Genomic DNA, 20,339 nt, shown 5'->3' with positions numbered 1-20,339 from the left:
CCCTGCAAGGCTCACCTGATAAAATCTAGAAGCCACTGATGGACTATCCTGCATCATCTTCCATCAGCTCCCCAATCTACATGTTCAAGCAACACTGAATTACTGTACAGTCCTTAATTAGGAAAGCGAAGGAAGTGTGTATCCTCTTACATCTCTATCATTTTACACAGGCCGTTTCCTCGGCCTGGAATGCAACATCCCACCCCCCCAAACTCGCACCCACCCCTTCACTCTCCTGGCAAACTCATTTTAGCTTAGGTGCTGCCTCTTCTGCAAAAGCATCCCTGACCCTCTAAGCAGATTTAGGGGCTTTTTCTCTTGTGTTTCTCCCTGTGCTTATAAAACAATGATCTCATTTTACAGTTAAATGTGTATGCCTGTCTATCTCTGTGTGTGTCTTTTTCTCTACTATAGCATAAGCTCCCTGAGATCAGGAACTATGTATTTCCATCACTGGCTCAGTGGTTGGCACATGGTAGATGCTCAATAAATGGTAAGTGAATGAATATAAAATCAACCAGTTAAGGTTTATGTTTACTTAGTTAAATATTACTTTTACAAATTAACTTTAGATAATTCCTCTTAATCCTCCTAAGGATAAGAAACATCAAAGACTAAAATGCATGGTTTGAGTAAAAGGTTTTACAGTAAAAATTTAAGAGAAGCACTGGCAAAGCATCTTAAAGGTAAATATTAGGCAACTGTTCCTCAAAATAATGACCTATTTAAAACCTTTAGGGGAAGAGGAGGTTATCAACTGGGAAGGGGCATGAGGCACCCTTCTGGGGGCTGGAACTGTTCTATACCTCAGTTTGGATAGTGGTTAAAAATGCAAGCAGCTGTACACTTAAGATTAGTGCATTCTCCTGCACAGCTATGCCAATTTCACTGTAAAAAACACACACAGATCAAGTATGCAGTATAAGACTCTGGATTCAAATCGTAACTCCAGATCTAGTGTGACCATGGACTAGATACTTAACATCTCGATGTTACAATTTGCTAATCTATAAAATTAGGATATTAGAAAACCTCACAGAATCGCACCTAGCACAGAGTAAGTACTATACTTTTAAATTAGTGGGCAGTAATCTTTTCCAAATATAGGTCTAATTTCTAGTCTCTTTCTCTCTTCTTTCTTGAAATGAATCACGAGCACAGCATTTATTTTACAGCAGAACAAATAAATGCTGTATTTGAAAAACATTTTTATCACTAGAGTCTGACAAATCACCAGCCCACGACCATGTCTCAAGCCTTCGGGTGAAGGGGCTCCATGATTCTATCAGGGGGAGCCAAGAGCTCGGGGCAGTGCTGGGGAGGGAGAATGTGGTTTATTATTGGTCCCCTGTCATCTTGGGCATGCAGGCTAAGGCTCCCAATCCCTGTATTAAATTACAATGAATGAAGAGTAACTACAATAGTAAGTTTTCAGCTACACATCTCTCCCCTTGCAAAGGTGACAGAAGCACTGTACTCAGAGGAGGCTGGATGACGGGTAAAATGGACCTGTTACAAATGAGTAGCTACAAGAAACAGCAGAGTCAGTTAAGAAAGTGCCAGAGGAGGAGTCAAGAAGGCAAGAGTTTAGCATCTAATTCTTCCACTAACAGACAAGTGTTCTCTTTGGGCCTAATTTTTCTCACTTGTAATACAGAGATAAAGTAGTTACTAGAGGGCTATTGAGAGAAGCAAGTGCAACAATGCTCAGGAAAAACTATAAATCCGTAAATAAATAGAAAGTATTTACTTTTATAATCCTCTTGCTTTAAACCATCTTATAATTTTTCAGGATCCAGATTAAGGCTCCCCTAGGTAAGTGCAGTTCTGGCTTCATAGAACATACCTTTTATCTGTTCGGCTTCCCCCATTCATCAAAATTGTCTACACCATTTGTGTAATAAAAAAATACACCTCACAAATTCTCATGAGGCAAGTTGTGGCTCTCCTTTGAGAAAAATCACTTCTCCAGTAGCCCTCTCAGTGGTAGATGCTTATTTTTGCATATGTCACCTCTTTTGGGGATGGGAGGTAGGGTTTGTGTCCTTGTTGCTCCTCAAAGCCTTTTCCAGGCCATTACTTCTCACTCTACTAAAAACCCTTGCCCTGCTGGGACCCATACCATTTGGCCAGAACCCCCTCTCTTTCCTGCTTGCTACAGACATCAGGCTCCCAGTCCCTCCTCTCATTCATGAAAGGTTTTGGCACCTGGCTCAGTTTCCCCGTGTACCCCAAGTCCTGCCACCACCCTGGATAACTTCAATGTTAATAACCATCAAGTACCACAGCCTCTAATATTTTTTAGTCTTCTCACCACTAACGGACTTCTCCATCACTCCACCTCTGCTATCACACCGGTAACATGTCCTGGACCAAGTTATCACTTGTTAACTGCTTTACTTCCAAAATCATCAATTCAAACGTCCCACTTTCTGACCATATCCTCCTGTCCTTCGAGCATGTTCAGGCATTTTAACCATGATCATTCTCTGACCACCTTGGGATCGCTTGTGCACATCGCCTCTACTTTCTCCCAAGCCATTAGCTCATTCTTTTTTTTTTTTCTATTTCCCTTTTCTTCCAGCTTAGATTCTTTGGGCTATTATTTCAATTACACTCTTGGAATTATCTTTTGCCTTTGTCTTTTTGTCCCTGTCAACTAGCAAAGCCCCAACCCAAACTAACCCAACTATCTGTTCTGTGCCTGGTCCTGAGCTGCCAACTATTGTTGGAGAAAGTCACAGATGTGTCTGACCAACTTCAAAGGCACCCTTCAAATTTTATAACTTTCCCTGATTAATTCACCTTTCTATTCTCTACAATGACTATTTCAAATCATCTCCACTCCATTCGTTAACCTCTGACCTTCTCATTCTCAGTATATGATACTACTTTCTGTTTGACAAAGAAAATAGATCCATTAGATGGGAACTTCCTGCTATCAAATATAAACACCTATGTCCACTGGCACTATTCCTCCTTCCTTCCTTCTATAAGTCTGCCCTCCCTTTATCTAAGGTCAATCCCTCCCCCAGGTCTTTCTGTCTCATCTCCTTCCACCTTCTCAGGTAATTGACACCATCAAGTATCTCTTCTCTCCTTTCTAGAGTCAATTCTATGGAAGCACTTAGATTCTTCCAATCAGCAGGTAAATAAGTCTTAAGACAAAACAAAATAAAAACTTCACTCCATCTCCTATTCCTCTCCTCCCCTCTGACACCTGCACCCTTTCTGTCTCTCACCTCTTCACAAGTCAAACTTCTTGAGAGAATAATACATATTTGCTGTCTCCAGCCCCTCACCTTCTACTTAATCTTCATCCTACTCCCATTACTTCTACTCCCATAACTCCAACAAAAGAGCTCTCACCACAGTCACCAACAATCTTCTTGTTCCTCAATCTAATGGACTTTCTTCTCAGTACGTATCTCGCTTCTCAGCAGCATTTGATGCTTGTTTTGAACTTTTTAGGTTCCCTTTATTTTGAACTCTATCTCTTAGTTTAGGCAATTCTATATTTTTTGTTTGTTTCTGCCTAATACCTTGCTGTCTATTCTTTCTCATACTCTTTGCAGGCTCATCCTTCTTTTATGCAGTCACTATATGTTAGGTTCCTAAAGGCTCAATACCAGGCCGCTTTCTCTTCTCACTCTATGCTCTCTCTCTAGGCAATTGCTTCAAATACCACCTATTCACAAGTGAATCACAATTTTTTAACCAGGCCAGTCGCCTCCTCTAAGCTACATATCCACACGCCCAACCATCTACTTGACATCTTCCTCTTAGATATTACAAAAGCACTTCAAACCCAACATACCCAAATATGAACTCAAGAGCTATTCCTGGTCGTCTTCTACTGTTTCCTCGTCAATGAAGGGCACCATCTATCTGGTTATGTGACCTAGCAACTCAGCAGTTATGTTTGAAATGTCTCTCTCTTACATCAGCCCACATGTAATCTATCAGCAAGAACTATCAAATTTACCTTCTAAATATCCCTAGAATGCATTCACTTCTCTCCATCTCCTCTGCCACCACCTTAGTCCAAACCACCATCATTTCTCACAGAGCTTTACTGCAATAAGTCTTCCTACTAGTTTATCTGCCAATCCATTCTTTTCAAAATACAAATCTGATATCTGAACCCCCTTCTGTCTCCCCACTAAAATATCTCAAAGGGCATTTTAAGATAAAGACAAACAGTCTTAACAAGGTCTATACAACTCTACTGCATGATCTCTGGTCCCCATTTACCTAACAATTTAATCACTTAACTCTTCTTTTTACTCCTTTGTAGTCTAGCCAAAATGCCCTTCTTTCAGTTTCTGCCATGCTCTTTCTTGCAACAGCGCCTTTGCACATGCTCCTCTCCTTGCCTGGGACTCACTTCCCTCCCCTCTTCTCCTAGTTACCTCATCTTCATTTTCTTAGAGCACAATCATCACTTCCTCGGACAAGACATCGTTGACTCTCTCAGACCAGGACCTATCCCCTTGACAAACCTCAATCCTAAACTAACCCAACTACCTGCTTTCTTGTGCCTGGACCTGAGCTGCCAACTGTTCCTGGAGGAAGTCACTGATGAGTTCGACCATCTTCAAATGCACCCTTCAAGAGAGTCCTGCCATCCTTTTATAGGCAGTCATAGCACCAGGTACCTCTACTTTATAGCACTTATCACAATTCTAATTTAACATTTATCTTTGTGGCAGCTGCCTGATGTCTGCCTCACCCATTTTATATTAGAAGCTCTATGAAGACAGTCTGCTTTCTCCTTACCCAGTGTATCCCTAGTCCTTAGCCCCAGTGCCTGCGAGTCAGCTCTCAAATTTATGACTCTCAAATGGAGTCTAAAAGTCCTTTAAAGTGCCTTACCTTGTAAATCTTCCATCAATTCAAACATTCCAGGATAGTTAACTTGAATTTCATCAGTGTCCTATTTACAAAGAAAAAGGAATATTCATTTGATAATCATCACAAAAGGGGGCGGAGTCAAGATGGCGGCGTAGGCAGACTCTGAACTCACCTCCTCCCGTGGACACAGCCAATTTACAACTACTTGTGGAAAAATTACCCCTGAGACAGAACTGAAAACTGGATGAGAGGAACTCCTGCAACAACGGACAATCCTAACTGGGGTGGAAGAGGCAGAGACTCCCTTCCGGAGAGGAAAACGCCGCCTTCACAAGCCGCCAGCGTCACGGCCGCCGGGAGCAGCTCACAGGTACGCAGCCTCCCTGGAGGCGCGGGGCCCTGAGCCGGGAGCGCCCCCGCTGTGGGCATTTTGTGGACCCAGCACAATCGACACCAGTGGCATAATATCTGACCTTGCCTGCTACTAAAGCATTGGGGAGCACCCCCAGAAAACCCGGTTCACAAAGAAACTAAAACTGGCTCTTAAAGGGCCCGCGCACAAACTCACCCATTCCAGAAAGCATCCTAAAATCACCAGAAAGAAAGGTGCACACTGCTTTGGTGACAAGAGACTCACCTAATAGGCCCTGAGTGCATCTCGGTGAGGGGTGAGACCTCTCCAGGGACTGGGACATTGGCGGCGGCCATTGTTGTGGCCTGGTGTGAGCGTGCTGACACAGACGCCATTGGAGTTTTCCCTGAGACCTGCTAGCCCAGGGTCTGCTCCACCCGCTAGAGCACCGATTTAATCCAGCTCAGCCATGGCAGGCAGCCCACCCTAGAGACTGGCCCCACCTAACAACAAGCCCTCAGGCAACGTGTGGGCCTGCATAGATTGGTGACTGGATTTTCTGCAGCCTGGCAACTGAGCTGACTTGAGCGGGGCAGGGTGTGCACAAGGAGCGGGTGGAGAGTGTGGGGTGGTGGCGGAGTGTGTGGGGCTCCCACCGTGGAGAGACTGGGTCCGCTTGGGAGGTCGGGCGCTCACACGGGCAGGACTGTGTTGACTGTGTGTGTGGACCTCTGGGCGGCAGGGCTTGTCAGCTGCAGAAGACTTGTGCTTCTCAAAGACCCACATAGGAGGTTTGCCCCACCTTCCAAAGCCTGAAACAATTGGGTGCTCCTGTGCCTGAGGCCAGCCCCACCCAGCTGCAATCCTCAGAGAGCTGACAAGAGACCTAATAGGCTAGAGGTTTACAGCAATTCTAAGGCCCTGAGCCTAACAACCTGCCACACTGGGGGCCTACTCACTTAAAAGAAATACTGCAACACAAATGTGGTATTAGAACTTACAGCCAACTGTGCTGGGGCTCCCCACACCTGATAAAGAGACTGAAGGGCCCACAACAACTACAAGCAGCTGAGCATTACAACAGCTGGCCAGGAGCATAACTCGGCCTCCCTGGGCCTATAGGGAGAGCTAACAGGCCACAATAGAAGGACACATGTAGCCCAGATAGGGGTCACCCCTGGAACATTGAGAACTGAGGGAAGCACACTGGAAGCCTCCTAAGCCATCACTTACATAAGGTCACCTATCCAAGAGCAGGAGACGGAGCTGACCTACCTAATACGTAGACACAAGCACAGGGAAAGAGGCAAAATGAGGAGGCAAAAGAATACATTCCAAGTAAGGGAACAGGACAAAACCCCAGAAAAGGAACTAAGTGAAACAGAAATGAGCAACCTACCTGACAGAGAGTTCAAACTAAGAGTGTTAAGGATGCTCACTGATCTGGGGAGAAGAATAGATGAACTCAGTGAGAATGTCAACAAAGAAATGGAAGATATAAAAAGAACCAATCAGAAATGAAGAATACAATACTGGAAATGAAAAACTCATTAGAGGGACTCAAAAGCAGAGTAGAGGATACAGAAGAACGGATCTGTGAGCTGGAAGAAAGACTAGAAGAAATTACCCAAGGTGAACAGGTAAAAGAGAAAAGAATTAAAAAGAGTGAGGACAGTCTAAGGGACCTCTGGGACAACATCAAGCGCACTAACATCCGTGTTATAGGTGTCCCGGAAGGAGAAGAGCGAGACAAGGGGGCAGAGAATCTATTTCAAGAAATAATAGATGAAAACTTCCCTAACCTAAGGAAGGAAACAGACATCCAGGTACAGGAGGCACAGAGAGCCCCAAACAAGATAAACCCAAAGAGGCCCACACCAAGACACATCATAATCAAAATGTCCAGAATTAAAGATAAAGAGAGAATCCTAAAAGCCGCAAGAGAATGTCAAGTTACATACAAAGGAAACCCCATAAGGCTATCACCTGACTTCTCAGCAGAAACCTTACAGGCTAGAAGAGAATGGCACGATATATTTAAAGTGCTAAAAGGAAAAAACTTACAGCCAAGAATACTCTACCCAGCAAGGTTATCGTTCAAAATGGAAGGAGAGATCAAAATTTTCCCAGATAAGCAAAAATTAAAGGAGTTTGTCACCAAGAAACCAGTGTTACAAGAAATGTTAAAGGGACTGATTTAAGGGGAAAAGAGAAGACCACAAATAGGAAAAATTATCTATTTCCACGATTAGAACGTAATGGATACAAATGCACAAAAAGAGGTTAGATATGATATCAAAAACATAAAAGGAGGGAGGAGGGTAGTTAAAGAGTACAACTTTCAGACAGAGGTCAAACTAAAGTGACCATCAATTCTGTATAGAAGAAGTAAGGAACAGAGAAGGACTACTTAAACACTGAGGAAAAAAATAAAAAGTTAAAAAATGGCAGTAAGTACATACTTATCAATAGCTACTTTAAACGTCAATGGACTAAATGCCCCAATTAAAAGGCATAGGGTGGCTGACTGGATAAAAAACCAAGACCCATATATATGCTGCATACAAGAGACACACTTCAGACCTAAAGACACTCACAAACTGAAAGTGAAGGGATGGAAAAAGATACTCCACGCAAATGGCAATGAAAAGAAAGCTGGGGTAGCAGTACTCATATCAGACAAAATAGACTTTAAAACAAAAACTGTAAAAAGAGACAAAGAAGGGCATTACATAATGATCAAGGGAACAATCCAACAAGAGGATATAACACTTGTAAATATCTACGCACCCAATGTAGGTGCACCTAAATATATAAAGCAATTATTAACAGACATAAAAACAGAAATAGACAGTAACACAATAATAGTAGGGGACTTTAACACTCCACTTACACCAACAGATAGATCATCCAAACAGAAGATCAATAAGGAAACATTGGCCTTAAACGACACACTAGCACAGATGGACCTAGTAGATATATACAGAGCATTCCATCCAAAAACCGAAGAATACACGTTCTTTTCAAATGCACATGGAACATTCTCCAAGATTGATCACATATTAGGCCACAAAACAAGTCTCCATAAATTTAAGAAGATTGAAATAATACCAAGCATCTTTTCTGACCACAACGGTATGAAACTAGAAATCAACTATAGGAAGAAAATCAGAAAAGCCACAAATACATGGAGACTAAACAAAATGCTACTGAACAACGACTGGGTTAACGAAGAAATCAAAGAAGAAATCAAAAAATACCTGGAGACAAATGAAAATGAAAATACGACATGCCAGAATTTATGGGATACAGCAAAAGCGGTTCTAAGAGGGAAGTTTATAGCGATACAGGCCTATCTCAACAAACAAGAAAAATCTCAAATAAACAATCTAAAAATGCACCTAAAGGAACTGGAAAAAGAAGAACAAACAAAGCCCAAAATCAGTAGAAGAAGGGAAATAATAAAAATCAGAGCAGAAATAAATGAAATAGAGACCAAAAAACAATAGAAAAAATTAATAAAACCAAGAGCTGGTTCTTTGAAAAGATCAACAAAATAGACAAACCTTTAGCTAGACTCACCAAGAAAAAAGAGAGAAGGCACAAATAAGTAAAATCAGAAATGAAAGAGGAGAGGTTACAACAGACACCTCAGAAATACAAAAGATTATAAGAGAATACTATGAAAAACTATATGCCAACCAATTCGACAATCTGGAAGAAATGGATAAATTCTTAGAATCATACAACCTTCCAAAACTGGATCAAGAAGAAGTGGAGAATTTGAATAGACCAATCACCAGTAAGGAGATCGAAACAGTAATCAAAAACCTCCCCAAAAATAAAAGTCCAGGACCAGACGGCTTCCCTGGTGAATTCTACCAAACAGTCAAAGAAGACTTAATACCTATCCTTCTCAAACTCTTCCAAAAATTGAGGAGGGGGAAGCTCCCTAACTCATTCTACGAAGCTGTCATTACCCTGATACCAAAACCAGACAAGGACAACACAAAAAGAAAATTACAGGCCAATATCACTGATGAACATCGATGAAAATCCTCAACAAAATACTAGCAAATCGCATACAACAATACGTTAAAAGATTATACACCATGATCAAGTGGGATTTATTCCAGGGATGCAGGGATGGTTTAACATTCGCAAATCAATCAACGTAATACACCACATTAATAAAATGAAGAACAAAAATCACATGATCATCTCAATAGATGCAGAGAAAGCATTTGACAAGATCCAGCATCCATTTATGATAAAAACTCTGAATAAAATGGGTATAGAAGGAAAGTACCTCAACATAATAAAGACCATATATGAGAAACCCACAGCTAATATCATCCTCAATGGTGAAAAACTGAAAGCTATCCCTCTAAGAACAGGAACCAGACAAGGATGCCCACTGTCACCACTCCTATTTAACATAGTATTGGAAGTCCTAGCCAGAGCAATCAGGCAAGAGAAAGAAATAAAAGGGATCCAAATTGGAAAGGAAGAAGTGAAACTGTCACTATTTGCAGATGACATGATTTTATATATAGAAAACCCTAAAGAATCCACCAGAAAACTTTTAGAAGTAATAAACGAATATGGTAAAGTTGCAGGATACAAAATCAACATACAAAAATCAGTTGCATTTCTGTACACTAACAACGAAGTAGCAGAAAGAGAAATTAAGAATACCATCCCATTTACAATTGCAACAAAAAGAATAAAATACCTAGGAATAAATTTAACCAAAGAGGTGAAAGATCTGTACACCGAAAACTATAAAACATTTCTGAAAGAAATTGAAGAAGACACAAAGAAATGGAAAGATATTCCGTGCTCTTGGATTGGAAGAATTAACATAGTTAAGATGTCCATACTTCCTAAAGCCATCTATAGATTCAATGCAATCCCTATCAAAGTTCCAACAACATTTTTCACAGAAATAGAACAAAGAATCCTAAAATTCATATGGAACAACAAAAGACCCCGAATAGCTAAAGGAATCCTGAGAAAAAAGAACAAAGCTGGAGGTATCACACTCCCTGATATCAAAATATACTACAAAGCTATAGTAACCAAAACAGCATGGTACTGGCACAAAAACAGACACACAGATCAATGGAATAGAATCGAAAGCCCAGAAATAAACCCACACATCTATGGACAGCTAATCTTTGATAAAGGAGCCAAGAACATACAATGGGGAAAACAAAGTCTCTTCAACAAATGGTGTTGGGAAAACTGGATAGCCATATGCAAAAAAATGAAAGTAGATCCTTACCTTACACCATACACAAAAATTAACTCCAAATGGATTAAAGACTTGAATGTAAGACCTGAAACTGTGAAAGTTCTAGAAGAAAACATAGGCAGTACGCTCTTCGACATCGGTCTTAGCAACATCTTTTCTAACACCACATCTGACCGGGCAAGAGAAACAATAGAAAAAATAAACAAATGGGACTACATCAAACTAAAAAGCTTCTGCACAGCAAAGGAAACCATCAACAAAACGAAAAGACAACCTAACAATTCGGAGAAGATATTTGCTAACCATACATCTGATAAGGGCTTAATCTCCAAAATATATAAAGAACTCATGCATCTCAACAACAAAAACTACCAACCCAATTAAAAAATGGGCAAAAGACCTGAACAGACATTTCTCCAAAGAAGATATACAGATGGCCAACAGACACATGAAAAAGATGTTCAAAATCACTAACTATCAGGGAAATGCAAATCAAAACTACAATGAGATATCACCTCACGCCCATCAGAATGGCTATAATTAACAAGACAGGAAACAACATGTGTTGGAGAGGATGTGGAGAGAAGGGAACTCTCATACACTGCTGGTGGGAGTGCAAACTGGTGCAGCCACTATGGAAAACAGTATGGAGATTCCTCAAAAAATCAAGGATAGAACTACCATATGATCCAGCTATTCCACTGTTGGGTATTTATCCAAAGAACTTGAAAACACCAATTTGCAAAGGTACATGCACCCCTGTGTTCATTGCAGCCTTATTCACAATAGCCAAGACTTGGAAGCAACCTAAGTGCCCATCAAGGGACGAATGGATAAAGAAGCTGTGGTATATATACACAATGGAATACTACTCAGCCATAAGAAACGACAAAATCCAGCCATTTGTGACAACATGGATGGACATTGAGGGTATAATGCAAAGTGAAATAAGTCAGAGGGAGAAGGCCAAATACCGTATGATTTCCTTCATTAAGTAGTAGATAATAACAACAATAAACAAACACATAGGGACAGAGATTGGATTGGTGGTTACCAGAGGGGAAGGGGGGAGGGTGGAGGGTGAAAGGGATAATTCGGTACATGTGTGTGGTGATGGGTTGTAATTAGTATTTTGGTGGTGAACATGATGTAGTCCATGCAGAAATAGAAGTACAATGATGTACACCTGAAATTTTTGCAATGTTATAAACCAATGTTACTGCAATAAAAAATAAATAAATAAAATCATCACAAAAAATCCAAATTTGAAAAGAGGCCATAGAGATTACTAGACCAGTCTCTCATGATAAAGGAATCTTCTTTACAATATTCTTCACAGATGTCATCTGGCTTATGCTTGATTTGATTATGATTATTTGATTTGATTATGAAGATTTCAAACTGCAGAATAAATATTTGCCATTCTAAGAGAAATCTTCCTAAAACTCCATCAACTGGTTCTAGTTTTCTCCTTGGGAACAGCATAGACTAAGTCTATTCTGTACCCTGCAAACCACTACCCTCTTCGTCAAGTCTTTGAAAACTCTTCCAGAACACCATAATTTTTCTAGGGAGAGGGGTTAATTTCTGCACAAAATTTATAGATCCTTACACGTTCTGACTACATTTCTCTGTACCTTGTCGATATCAATCTCTCTTAAAATGTGGCACCCAGAATCAAGCCAAACAGCGTCATCTCCCAAGATGTTTTCATTCTACTTCTAGTAATGCAGCAATATTGCATTGGCTCATTTAGGAGGTGGGCACATTGCTGGCACATACATAGTTTATTTCTCAAATGAACTATTGGGCAATGATGTCCCATCTCTTTTGAAGTTTGATACAGGAGTTTACTATGGGTAGAGTGGCAGAGACCAGTGATGCTCCCCAAATATCCAGGTGCTCCTTGACACTTCCCAGCCCCAAACAGACATTACTTCTGGCCAAAAAAAGGGGGTGGGGGGAGCAAGGTAGTAAACAGCTAATGAGCCTTTTCCAGGCTGTCTCTTCTGCTGTGGTGACCTTAGAGGATGCAAAGGCCAGATGGCACAACTACAAGATGGAGATGGGCTGCCCAACCAGCGTGGAGCTGGGATATGATAAAATTTTGTGTTAAGCACTAAGATATAGGAATTTGTTTATATTGGAAACTAGCCCTAAATGCAGGACACCTACTTTTTTTTCAAGTTTGCTATCAAAAAGCTGCATGTATCTCAAACTTCATCTTCTCTGCACTAACCACTTTTGAAGTGTCTAGATCTTTTTATGTTCTGTAACTTTATCTAATGTATTAACTATTCCTCCCAATTTTACACTTTAATGTTGCACAGAATCAAGCACAAAGCCCAAAAGACAACTTATGAAAAACACCAATTCTAATTCCTAAAGAAATGCAAAACAAAATTACCAGTTACCTTCTTTTTTTTTTAACCTTAGTGATACAAAACAAAAGTATAAGCAGGAACTCTCATACATTGTTGATGGGGCATGTAAATTGATGTTACCTTTTGGAGAGTAATTTGACTTTATTATCATCAAAATTTGAAATGCGTAGATTCTTTAACCCAGCAATTCCATTGCTAGAAATTGGCCTGACAGATGTGCCAAAATTATGTGAAAGGAAATTCATTGCAGCATTGTTTGAAAGAGTAAAAAGAAACCAAAAAACAGACTGGAAACAATCTAAATGTCTATTAATAGAAACTGGTTAAAGTGTATCTATTCAATGAAATACTATACAGTTGTTAAAAAAGAATGTGCTATGAGGCCAGCCCCGTGGTGTAGTGGTTAAGTTCGCGTGCTCTGTCTGCTTCAGCAGCCCGGGGTTCGCCAGTACGGATCCTGGGCATGAATCTATGCATTGCTCATCAAGCCATGCTGAGGCAGCATCCCACACAGAGCAACTAGAAGGATGTACAACTATGACATACAACTATCTACTGGGGCTTTGGGGAGAAAAAAGGAAAAAAGGAGGAAGATTGGCAACAAATGTTAGCTCAGGGCCAATCTTCCCCCCCCCCCCCAAAAAAAATAAAGAATGTGGTAGATAAAAGTTTGTAGGGGAAGATTTCCAAGATATATATTGACTAAAAAAACCCAAAAGAGTGCACACAGAAAAGCAAAAGAATGCATATATTATTGCATATGTTGGTTTAAATGATATAACTGTATTCTGGTCAATGAGGAAAAATTGTTCTGAAAGGATGTACAAGACAGCTAACAAAGGTCATCTTTGGGGAGAGGGAAGGGGTGTCAGAAGTCAGGAGGAGGAGACTTCTTTCACTTTACCTGCTCTATTTATCTCATTCTATCCTTTTTTTTTCACTTTTTTTTTTTAAAATATATACATGGATCAGGTTGTGTGTGCACTTTCTAATAAGATCATCTCTGGGCAGTACATTTCTTCTATATATTTTTCTACATTAAAAAACCATTTTTAAAAAGGGCTCCTAAGATTAAAAACAATCAGTCATTCATTGGTCTTAGCAACATATTGTCAAGCACCATGTCTGACCGGGCAAAAGAAATAATAGAAAAAATAAACAAATGGGACTACATCAAACTAAAAAGCTTCTGCACAGCAAAGCAAACCATCAACAAAACCAAAAGACAACCCAACAATTGGGAGAAGATATTTGCAAACCAAACATCTGATAAGGGGTTAATATCCAAAATATATAAAGAACTCATACATCTCAACAACAGAAAAACTAAAAACTCAATTAAAAAATGGGCAAAAGACCTGAACAGACATTTCTCCAAAGAAGATACATAGATGGCCAGTAGGCACATGAAAAGATGTTCAACATCATTAACTATCAGGGAAATGCAAATCAAAACTACAATGCGATATCACCTTTCGCCTGTCAGAATGGCTATAATTAACAGGACAGGAAACAACAAGTGCTGGAGAAGATGTGGAGAGAAGGGAACTCTCATACACTGCTGGTGGGAGTGCAAACTGGTGCAGCCACTATGGAAAATAGTATGGAGAGTCTTCAAAAAATTAAGGATAGAACTACCATACGATCCAGCTATTCCATTGCTGGGTATTTATCCAAAGAACATGAAAACACCAATGTGTAAAGATACATGTACCCCTGTGTCCACTACAGCATTATTCACAATAGCGTAGACTTGGAAGCAAACTAAGTGCCCATCAAGGGATGAATGGATAAAGAAGATGTGGTATGTATACACAGTGGAATACTACTGAGTAGAATACCACTCAGCCATAAGAAATGATGAAATCCAGCCATTTGTGAGAACATGGATGGACATTGAGGGTTATGCTTATTATGCTAAGCAAAATAAGTCAGAGGGAGAAGGTCAAATACCATATGATCACTCATAAGTAGAAGATAAAAACAATAACAAACAAACACATAGAGACAGAGATTGGATTGGTGGTTGCCAGAGGGGACGAGGGGAGGGAGGAGGGTGAAAGGGATGATTAGGCACATGTGTATGGTGATGGATTGCAAGTAGTATTTGGGTGGTGAACATGATGTAATCTATGCAAAAAGAAAAGTATAATGATGTACACCTGAAATTTATACAATGTTATAAACCAATGTGATAGCAATAAAATAAAAAAACAACAAAAAAACAGTCATTAAAAACAATAAGTCATTGCTTAATCAGTCATTAAGCAATATCCTTTGAAAAAAATTCTTCAATGAAACCAACTAAAAGCACATCTCAATCAAAAGAGTACCACAATAGCTTTGTCAAAAGCCTTATTCAAATTAAGATGAACTATATCTGCCATTTTCTCCTAAAATACTATACTGGCAGCTCTATTCTAAAAGAAATGAGCTTCATTTAGAATGCCAACTAACTAAAAATAATTCACTAAGAGGGTCATATAAATGTAAATATATGATATTAATTTGACTTGATTTGACTTTAAAAATAAAAATCCATTGCAGTATAATGTTGTACGCAACATAAACCTGCATAATTGATTATATAAAAGCTTTTTTGGATGGGGTTTTTAGAAAATGAATTAGGATACAATATTAATACAGCACTTTAGAGACAGCATATATGTCTCAAGGAACAAATTTGTACAGCTTTATTATTAAATCAGTAATTCTCTAATTTCATATACTATAAAGACGATTCTACATCAATATTTTTGTATTATATTAATGTTTGAGTCATTCAGTTCATTTTTGGAGAAGAATATGGAAGGTATCCTGAATTAATAGATTTCCCAATTAACACAAATGTAGGCTTTTAAATACTATAATGTCAGGTTAAACATTTTAGTAGAAATGTTTTCAGAACACACAACCCACTTTACAAGCTTAAAAAACCACATGTGGCTAACATAATTTAACTTTCTTTTGATGACTCAGGATAGAAGTCCCATCTTTTTCCTAATGGGCAATATTTTGAGTCCCCTAATACTGTTGACTAACCTGTATGACCTGGCACAACTTCTTTAACATCACCCATGAACATCTGCACTACACTTCTCTGCGTCACTCGTGACCCCTACATCCCTCCTACACTTTTTAGCAGCTTTTTAGCGACATTCTCAATCAGAAATTCTTTCTTTTTCACTTCGGTTTGTAACATAGCAACATGGGAGACAGGTCTTAAGAGGGCGGACTGTAAAGATAATCTTTTCCTTATTATAAGTAAAATAAATATTAGAGATTAATGCTTTAAACCAATGGTTTCTGGTCTATTTTCATAGTCCTCTCTCAAGATCTGATGAAAACTATGGGTCCTTTCCTCCACATACAAAAAACAAAAACCAAGTTTGCATACAACGTCCCAGTGTCATTGGACTCTCTACAGTCTAGTGGCAGGTCCTCTATAAATCCAAGAACATCAGGCAAGGACTTCTGTCTGTCTGTTCACTGTTATATCCCAAATATCTAGAAGGTAGATATTTGGAAGGTACTGGATAAATGTTTCTTATAAGATTGAATAAATAAATGAAAACAGAACAGAAGGATATTTGTTTCAGTATTGTTTCTATTGGCAAAAAAAACTGGAACAAACCTAAATGTTCTTCATGAAGGAAATAGTTAAATAAAACCATGGTACATTCATACTAGGGAATAATATGCATAAAGTAAGAAGAAAGGCAACTATATCCACATTGATTTAGACAACTCTCTCAATACTGTTAAGAATGAAAAATAAATTTTTGAAATACATACATATGTATGTGTGTCTATATATGGTATGGTAAAGTATTTCTTGTTTTAAAAAATCTGGAACATTACACACCAAAGTGATAACAGTAGCTACCTCCAGGGCAGCAGTTCTCAAAAGTGTGGTTTGGAGAGTCCTGGGGTCCCCGGGACCATTTTGGGGATCCACAAAGTCAAAACTATCTCTTTTGACTTTTTTACCTCTCATTCTCTCATGAGTATACAATGGGATTTTTCAGAAGTTATGTGATGTGGGATATTGCAATAGATGTGAGTGCAGAAGCAGACATGAAAATCTTGCTCTCTTATTACGCCATACACTAAAGAAATTTGTAAAAATGTAAAGCAATGACATTCTTCTCTCTCAATTTCTTTTTTTGAAAATACAGTTTTCACAAAAAATAGGTTATTTATGTTAACATGTAATAGGTGTATTATTGTTAGTTTTAAATGAATAAATACTACAATTCAGTTTTAATTTCTAATATGGTTAATATTGATAGATACAAAGCACATAAGCAAAAGCCCTTTAAGATCTTCAATAATTTTAAATGTGTAGAGGGCTTCTGAGACCAAAGTTTTGATGCTCTCAGGAGGGAGCTAAGACTTTTGGGATTATGGGGGAATGACAAACTTTCACTTTACCTGTATAATTTAATGTTTACAACCAAAATATATTTGTGTAATTACTTATATAATTAAAATACATTAAAAAAATACAGTGACCCCTCAACATACAATTGTCTGTGTTAACAGTGTTTATTTAATTACAAAGTAGAACACTCATGTGAAACAGAGTTCTCCCATTTCTAGCTGCCCAACATCTCAGAATGCCATTTCTATTGACTCAGGCCATTTAAAAGTTTACAAAAGGTCAACCCCAGACACATTTGTGAAATCTTAAGAGTTGTCATCAGTTCCTAGCCCACTGTCTCTCTTTCCTTCCCTGGAAGCCCCTTTCCAACATTAAAGGCCCTAGGGGTCTATGCCCTTTGCTTTCTATCAAAACATGGAAGGATATGACAATCCATCTTTGGTCAGTTGATTTTATGAAGTATATTCACACTAAATCACCTTAAACAGTTATTTTCATTTAAAGCCTATCATCTCGAATTATGCAATGAGAAGCTTTCTTCATCACGAAATTTCTATTTCCGCTAATCAGGTTTAGAAATGTTTCTAGGCTTGAGGGGTTTGGAAAATCATAGCAAGTCTACTCAACCAATCTCTGAAGGCAGTAATGACATCTCTCAGAATGACTCTGCTACTGAAGGGAGTTGGAAGGGGGCAATCATTGTCTCTCCAGATAACTCCCTGTTGGAAGCCTTGGCCTGCAAAGTGCTAAGACAGAGGGAGAGGGAGAGGAAGGCAGAAGCTAATATTCATCAAGCATCTATCATGGTCCAGGCACTTCACACCCTTTATCTTATTTAATATTAATAGACACCTGAGGTGAGTGACATTTGCATTTTTGTTTAAATGAATGCTCAGAGACGTAAAGTATATTCCCCCAAGTCCCCTAGCTATCAAAAGGGCAAGGTAGGATCCAAATTATACCTGTCAGACACCAATGTCCTGTACTATCACTGTACCATGCTGACTCCATGTTTCCTCTGCCCCGCTGCCCTGATGGCCTATGGGTCCTCTTTCCAGACCTCTCTAGCCATAACAGAGTGTGGCCCCCTGTCCTACCTTCTCTAACTTTGATCTAACCCTAGGCCTCGCAAATGCATATTCTCTCATTTCTGTCTCATATGGCACTATTTCAATTGAGGGCTGGAGGCAAAGATAGTGCTGTTAATGCTCCTGCACATCCCCTTTTCCCTATCATCTGGAATGCTCTAACTCTCATATTACACCTAACTCTGGATTTGAAGATTCTGATGGAGTAGTATGTCTTAGAAAATAGCCTCCTTTTTAACTGTCCATTTTTGGGGGGGGCTACTTATTCAGGTAACAACTAAAAATTTTACATGCCTACTTTGTGTGAGTCAAGATGTGTTTATACAAACTAAATTAAAAAAGAGAGAGAGAGAAAGTGCCCAAACCTTTCCATAACACCATCAATACCCCAAATTTTCTATCTTTCAAATGAGAAGTTGTTTCTGAACTGTGTAATTAATGGGTTACTTGATTCTCTTGATAATTACCACAGTCAGTGTATTAAAGCCAGCTCTCCCGAGCAAATGTCCTAGGTCATTGACAGCGGTGAAAGGAGAAACGTGTGGAGAAAATCCTCCTTCTCTTTCCGTTTCTGCTAACTGTAATGAACACCGAAGTTCATAGAGTGTGTCACCTCCAAACATTGCACCAATAAACACTCCATCTGGTTTTAAAACATAATGAATCTGTAATAAATACAAGACAACAAAACTATTCAAAATTTTATATATAAAAATGTTAAAAGGATAAATACATGGTGTCTCAATCAATATTTTAGGATTACCATTCTTATTTTGTCAAATAAATAATCAGATAATTTAATAAATAACATATAAGGAAACAAACTGTCAGAAAGTTGATTCAGGATAATATTATTGTAAAGATACAATACATTCATTGATACGGTTAGTATATATAAAATATGTTTTATGTTTTCAAATTTTCTAATAATAGACAACTTTTATAATCAGAAAAATACTGCAAGAAAAAATTTTAAAGTATGGGAGACTGCAAAAATCATAATCTCTGTACCTGTGCCCTTTGAAATGTCACTTTGTAACAATTCCCATCAAGAGATGGAGTCTACTTCCCCTCTCTTTGAATCTGGGCTAGACTTGTGCCTTGCTTTGGCCAAAAGAATGCGGTGCAAGTGACAGCATGTCAGTGTCAAGCCAAGGTCTCAAACAGCCTTGCATGCTTCCACCTGCTCTCTTGGAGCCCTGTCAGGCTACCATGTTGTGAACAAGCCTGAGCTAGCCTGGTGAAGGATGAGGGACACGAGGAGCAGAGATCAGCCAGGCATCCCAGCTGAGGCCATCCTTGACCAGCCAGCTCCAAGACAATCTAGCAGCGGATCACAGCAATGGGTGAGCCAAGCCAGGCCCAGAAGAATTTCCTAAGTCTTGCCCAAATTCCCAACTCACAAAATCGTGAGCTAAGTAAATTGTCATTTTAAACCACTAAGTTGGGGTGGCTTATTATGCAGAAAAAGCTAATTTATAGAGAAACCATTATAATTCATAACATTAACCTAGTAACACATTAGTTTTCTTCAAGGAGAACTTATTTTCCAGCTTTAAAACAAAAAAAAATTTTAATTGATAACTTTAGCAAAATAGTGGCCAGAGTGAATTCCAGAACCACAAATGTTTGTTCACTGACTCTCTTAGACTACAATCTGTAACTAGTTTGACTCTGACTGTTCTCGACAATGAGGAAAGTTACAGGAAAAGGTGGATTCTAAAGTAAACCAGAACCCAAATCACAGCAGGCTCTTCTAATCAAAGTATCCAGCTTGAATTTATACTTAATATATTATGAAGCAATTACAAAACAGCATATATGCAAACCAGCTGCAAAATCTTTCGTTCCTTCCCTTCTGCCCCTCTAGTGTTACTTCCTTCTCTTGTCATCAAACTCTAATATAATAGGTACCTAAGATTTAGTCCTCAACTCTCTGCAGCTTCTCTCTACCTCAGAGAGCTTATCGATTCCCCTGGATTTCACAAGGATGACTTTCCAATCTCTATCTTTAGCCTGG

General features: G+C 39.1%; 1 protein-coding gene across 1 annotated transcript in view; it reads right to left on the bottom strand.

Annotated features, from left to right (window-relative positions):
• NDUFAF5 (NADH:ubiquinone oxidoreductase complex assembly factor 5) overlaps positions 1–20,339 on the bottom strand; it is a 40,559-nt gene that overhangs the window by 3,991 nt on the left and 16,229 nt on the right. The window contains exons 7-8 of the mRNA XM_004433743.3: positions 18,787–18,984; positions 4,876–4,936 (exon numbers count right to left, since the gene is read on the bottom strand). Coding sequence (XP_004433800.1) covers positions 4,876–4,936; positions 18,787–18,984 — 259 coding nt within the window. The remainder of the gene's footprint in view (positions 1–4,875; positions 4,937–18,786; positions 18,985–20,339) is intronic.

The sequence above is a fragment of the Ceratotherium simum genome, chromosome 21 (genome assembly GCF_057802395.1).
Source record: "Ceratotherium simum simum isolate JZ-2026a chromosome 21, ASM5780239v1, whole genome shotgun sequence".
NCBI lineage: Eukaryota > Metazoa > Chordata > Mammalia > Perissodactyla > Rhinocerotidae > Ceratotherium > Ceratotherium simum.
The sequence above is the reverse complement of the archived record's forward strand: the minus strand, read 5'-3'. Positions and strand labels throughout refer to the sequence as shown.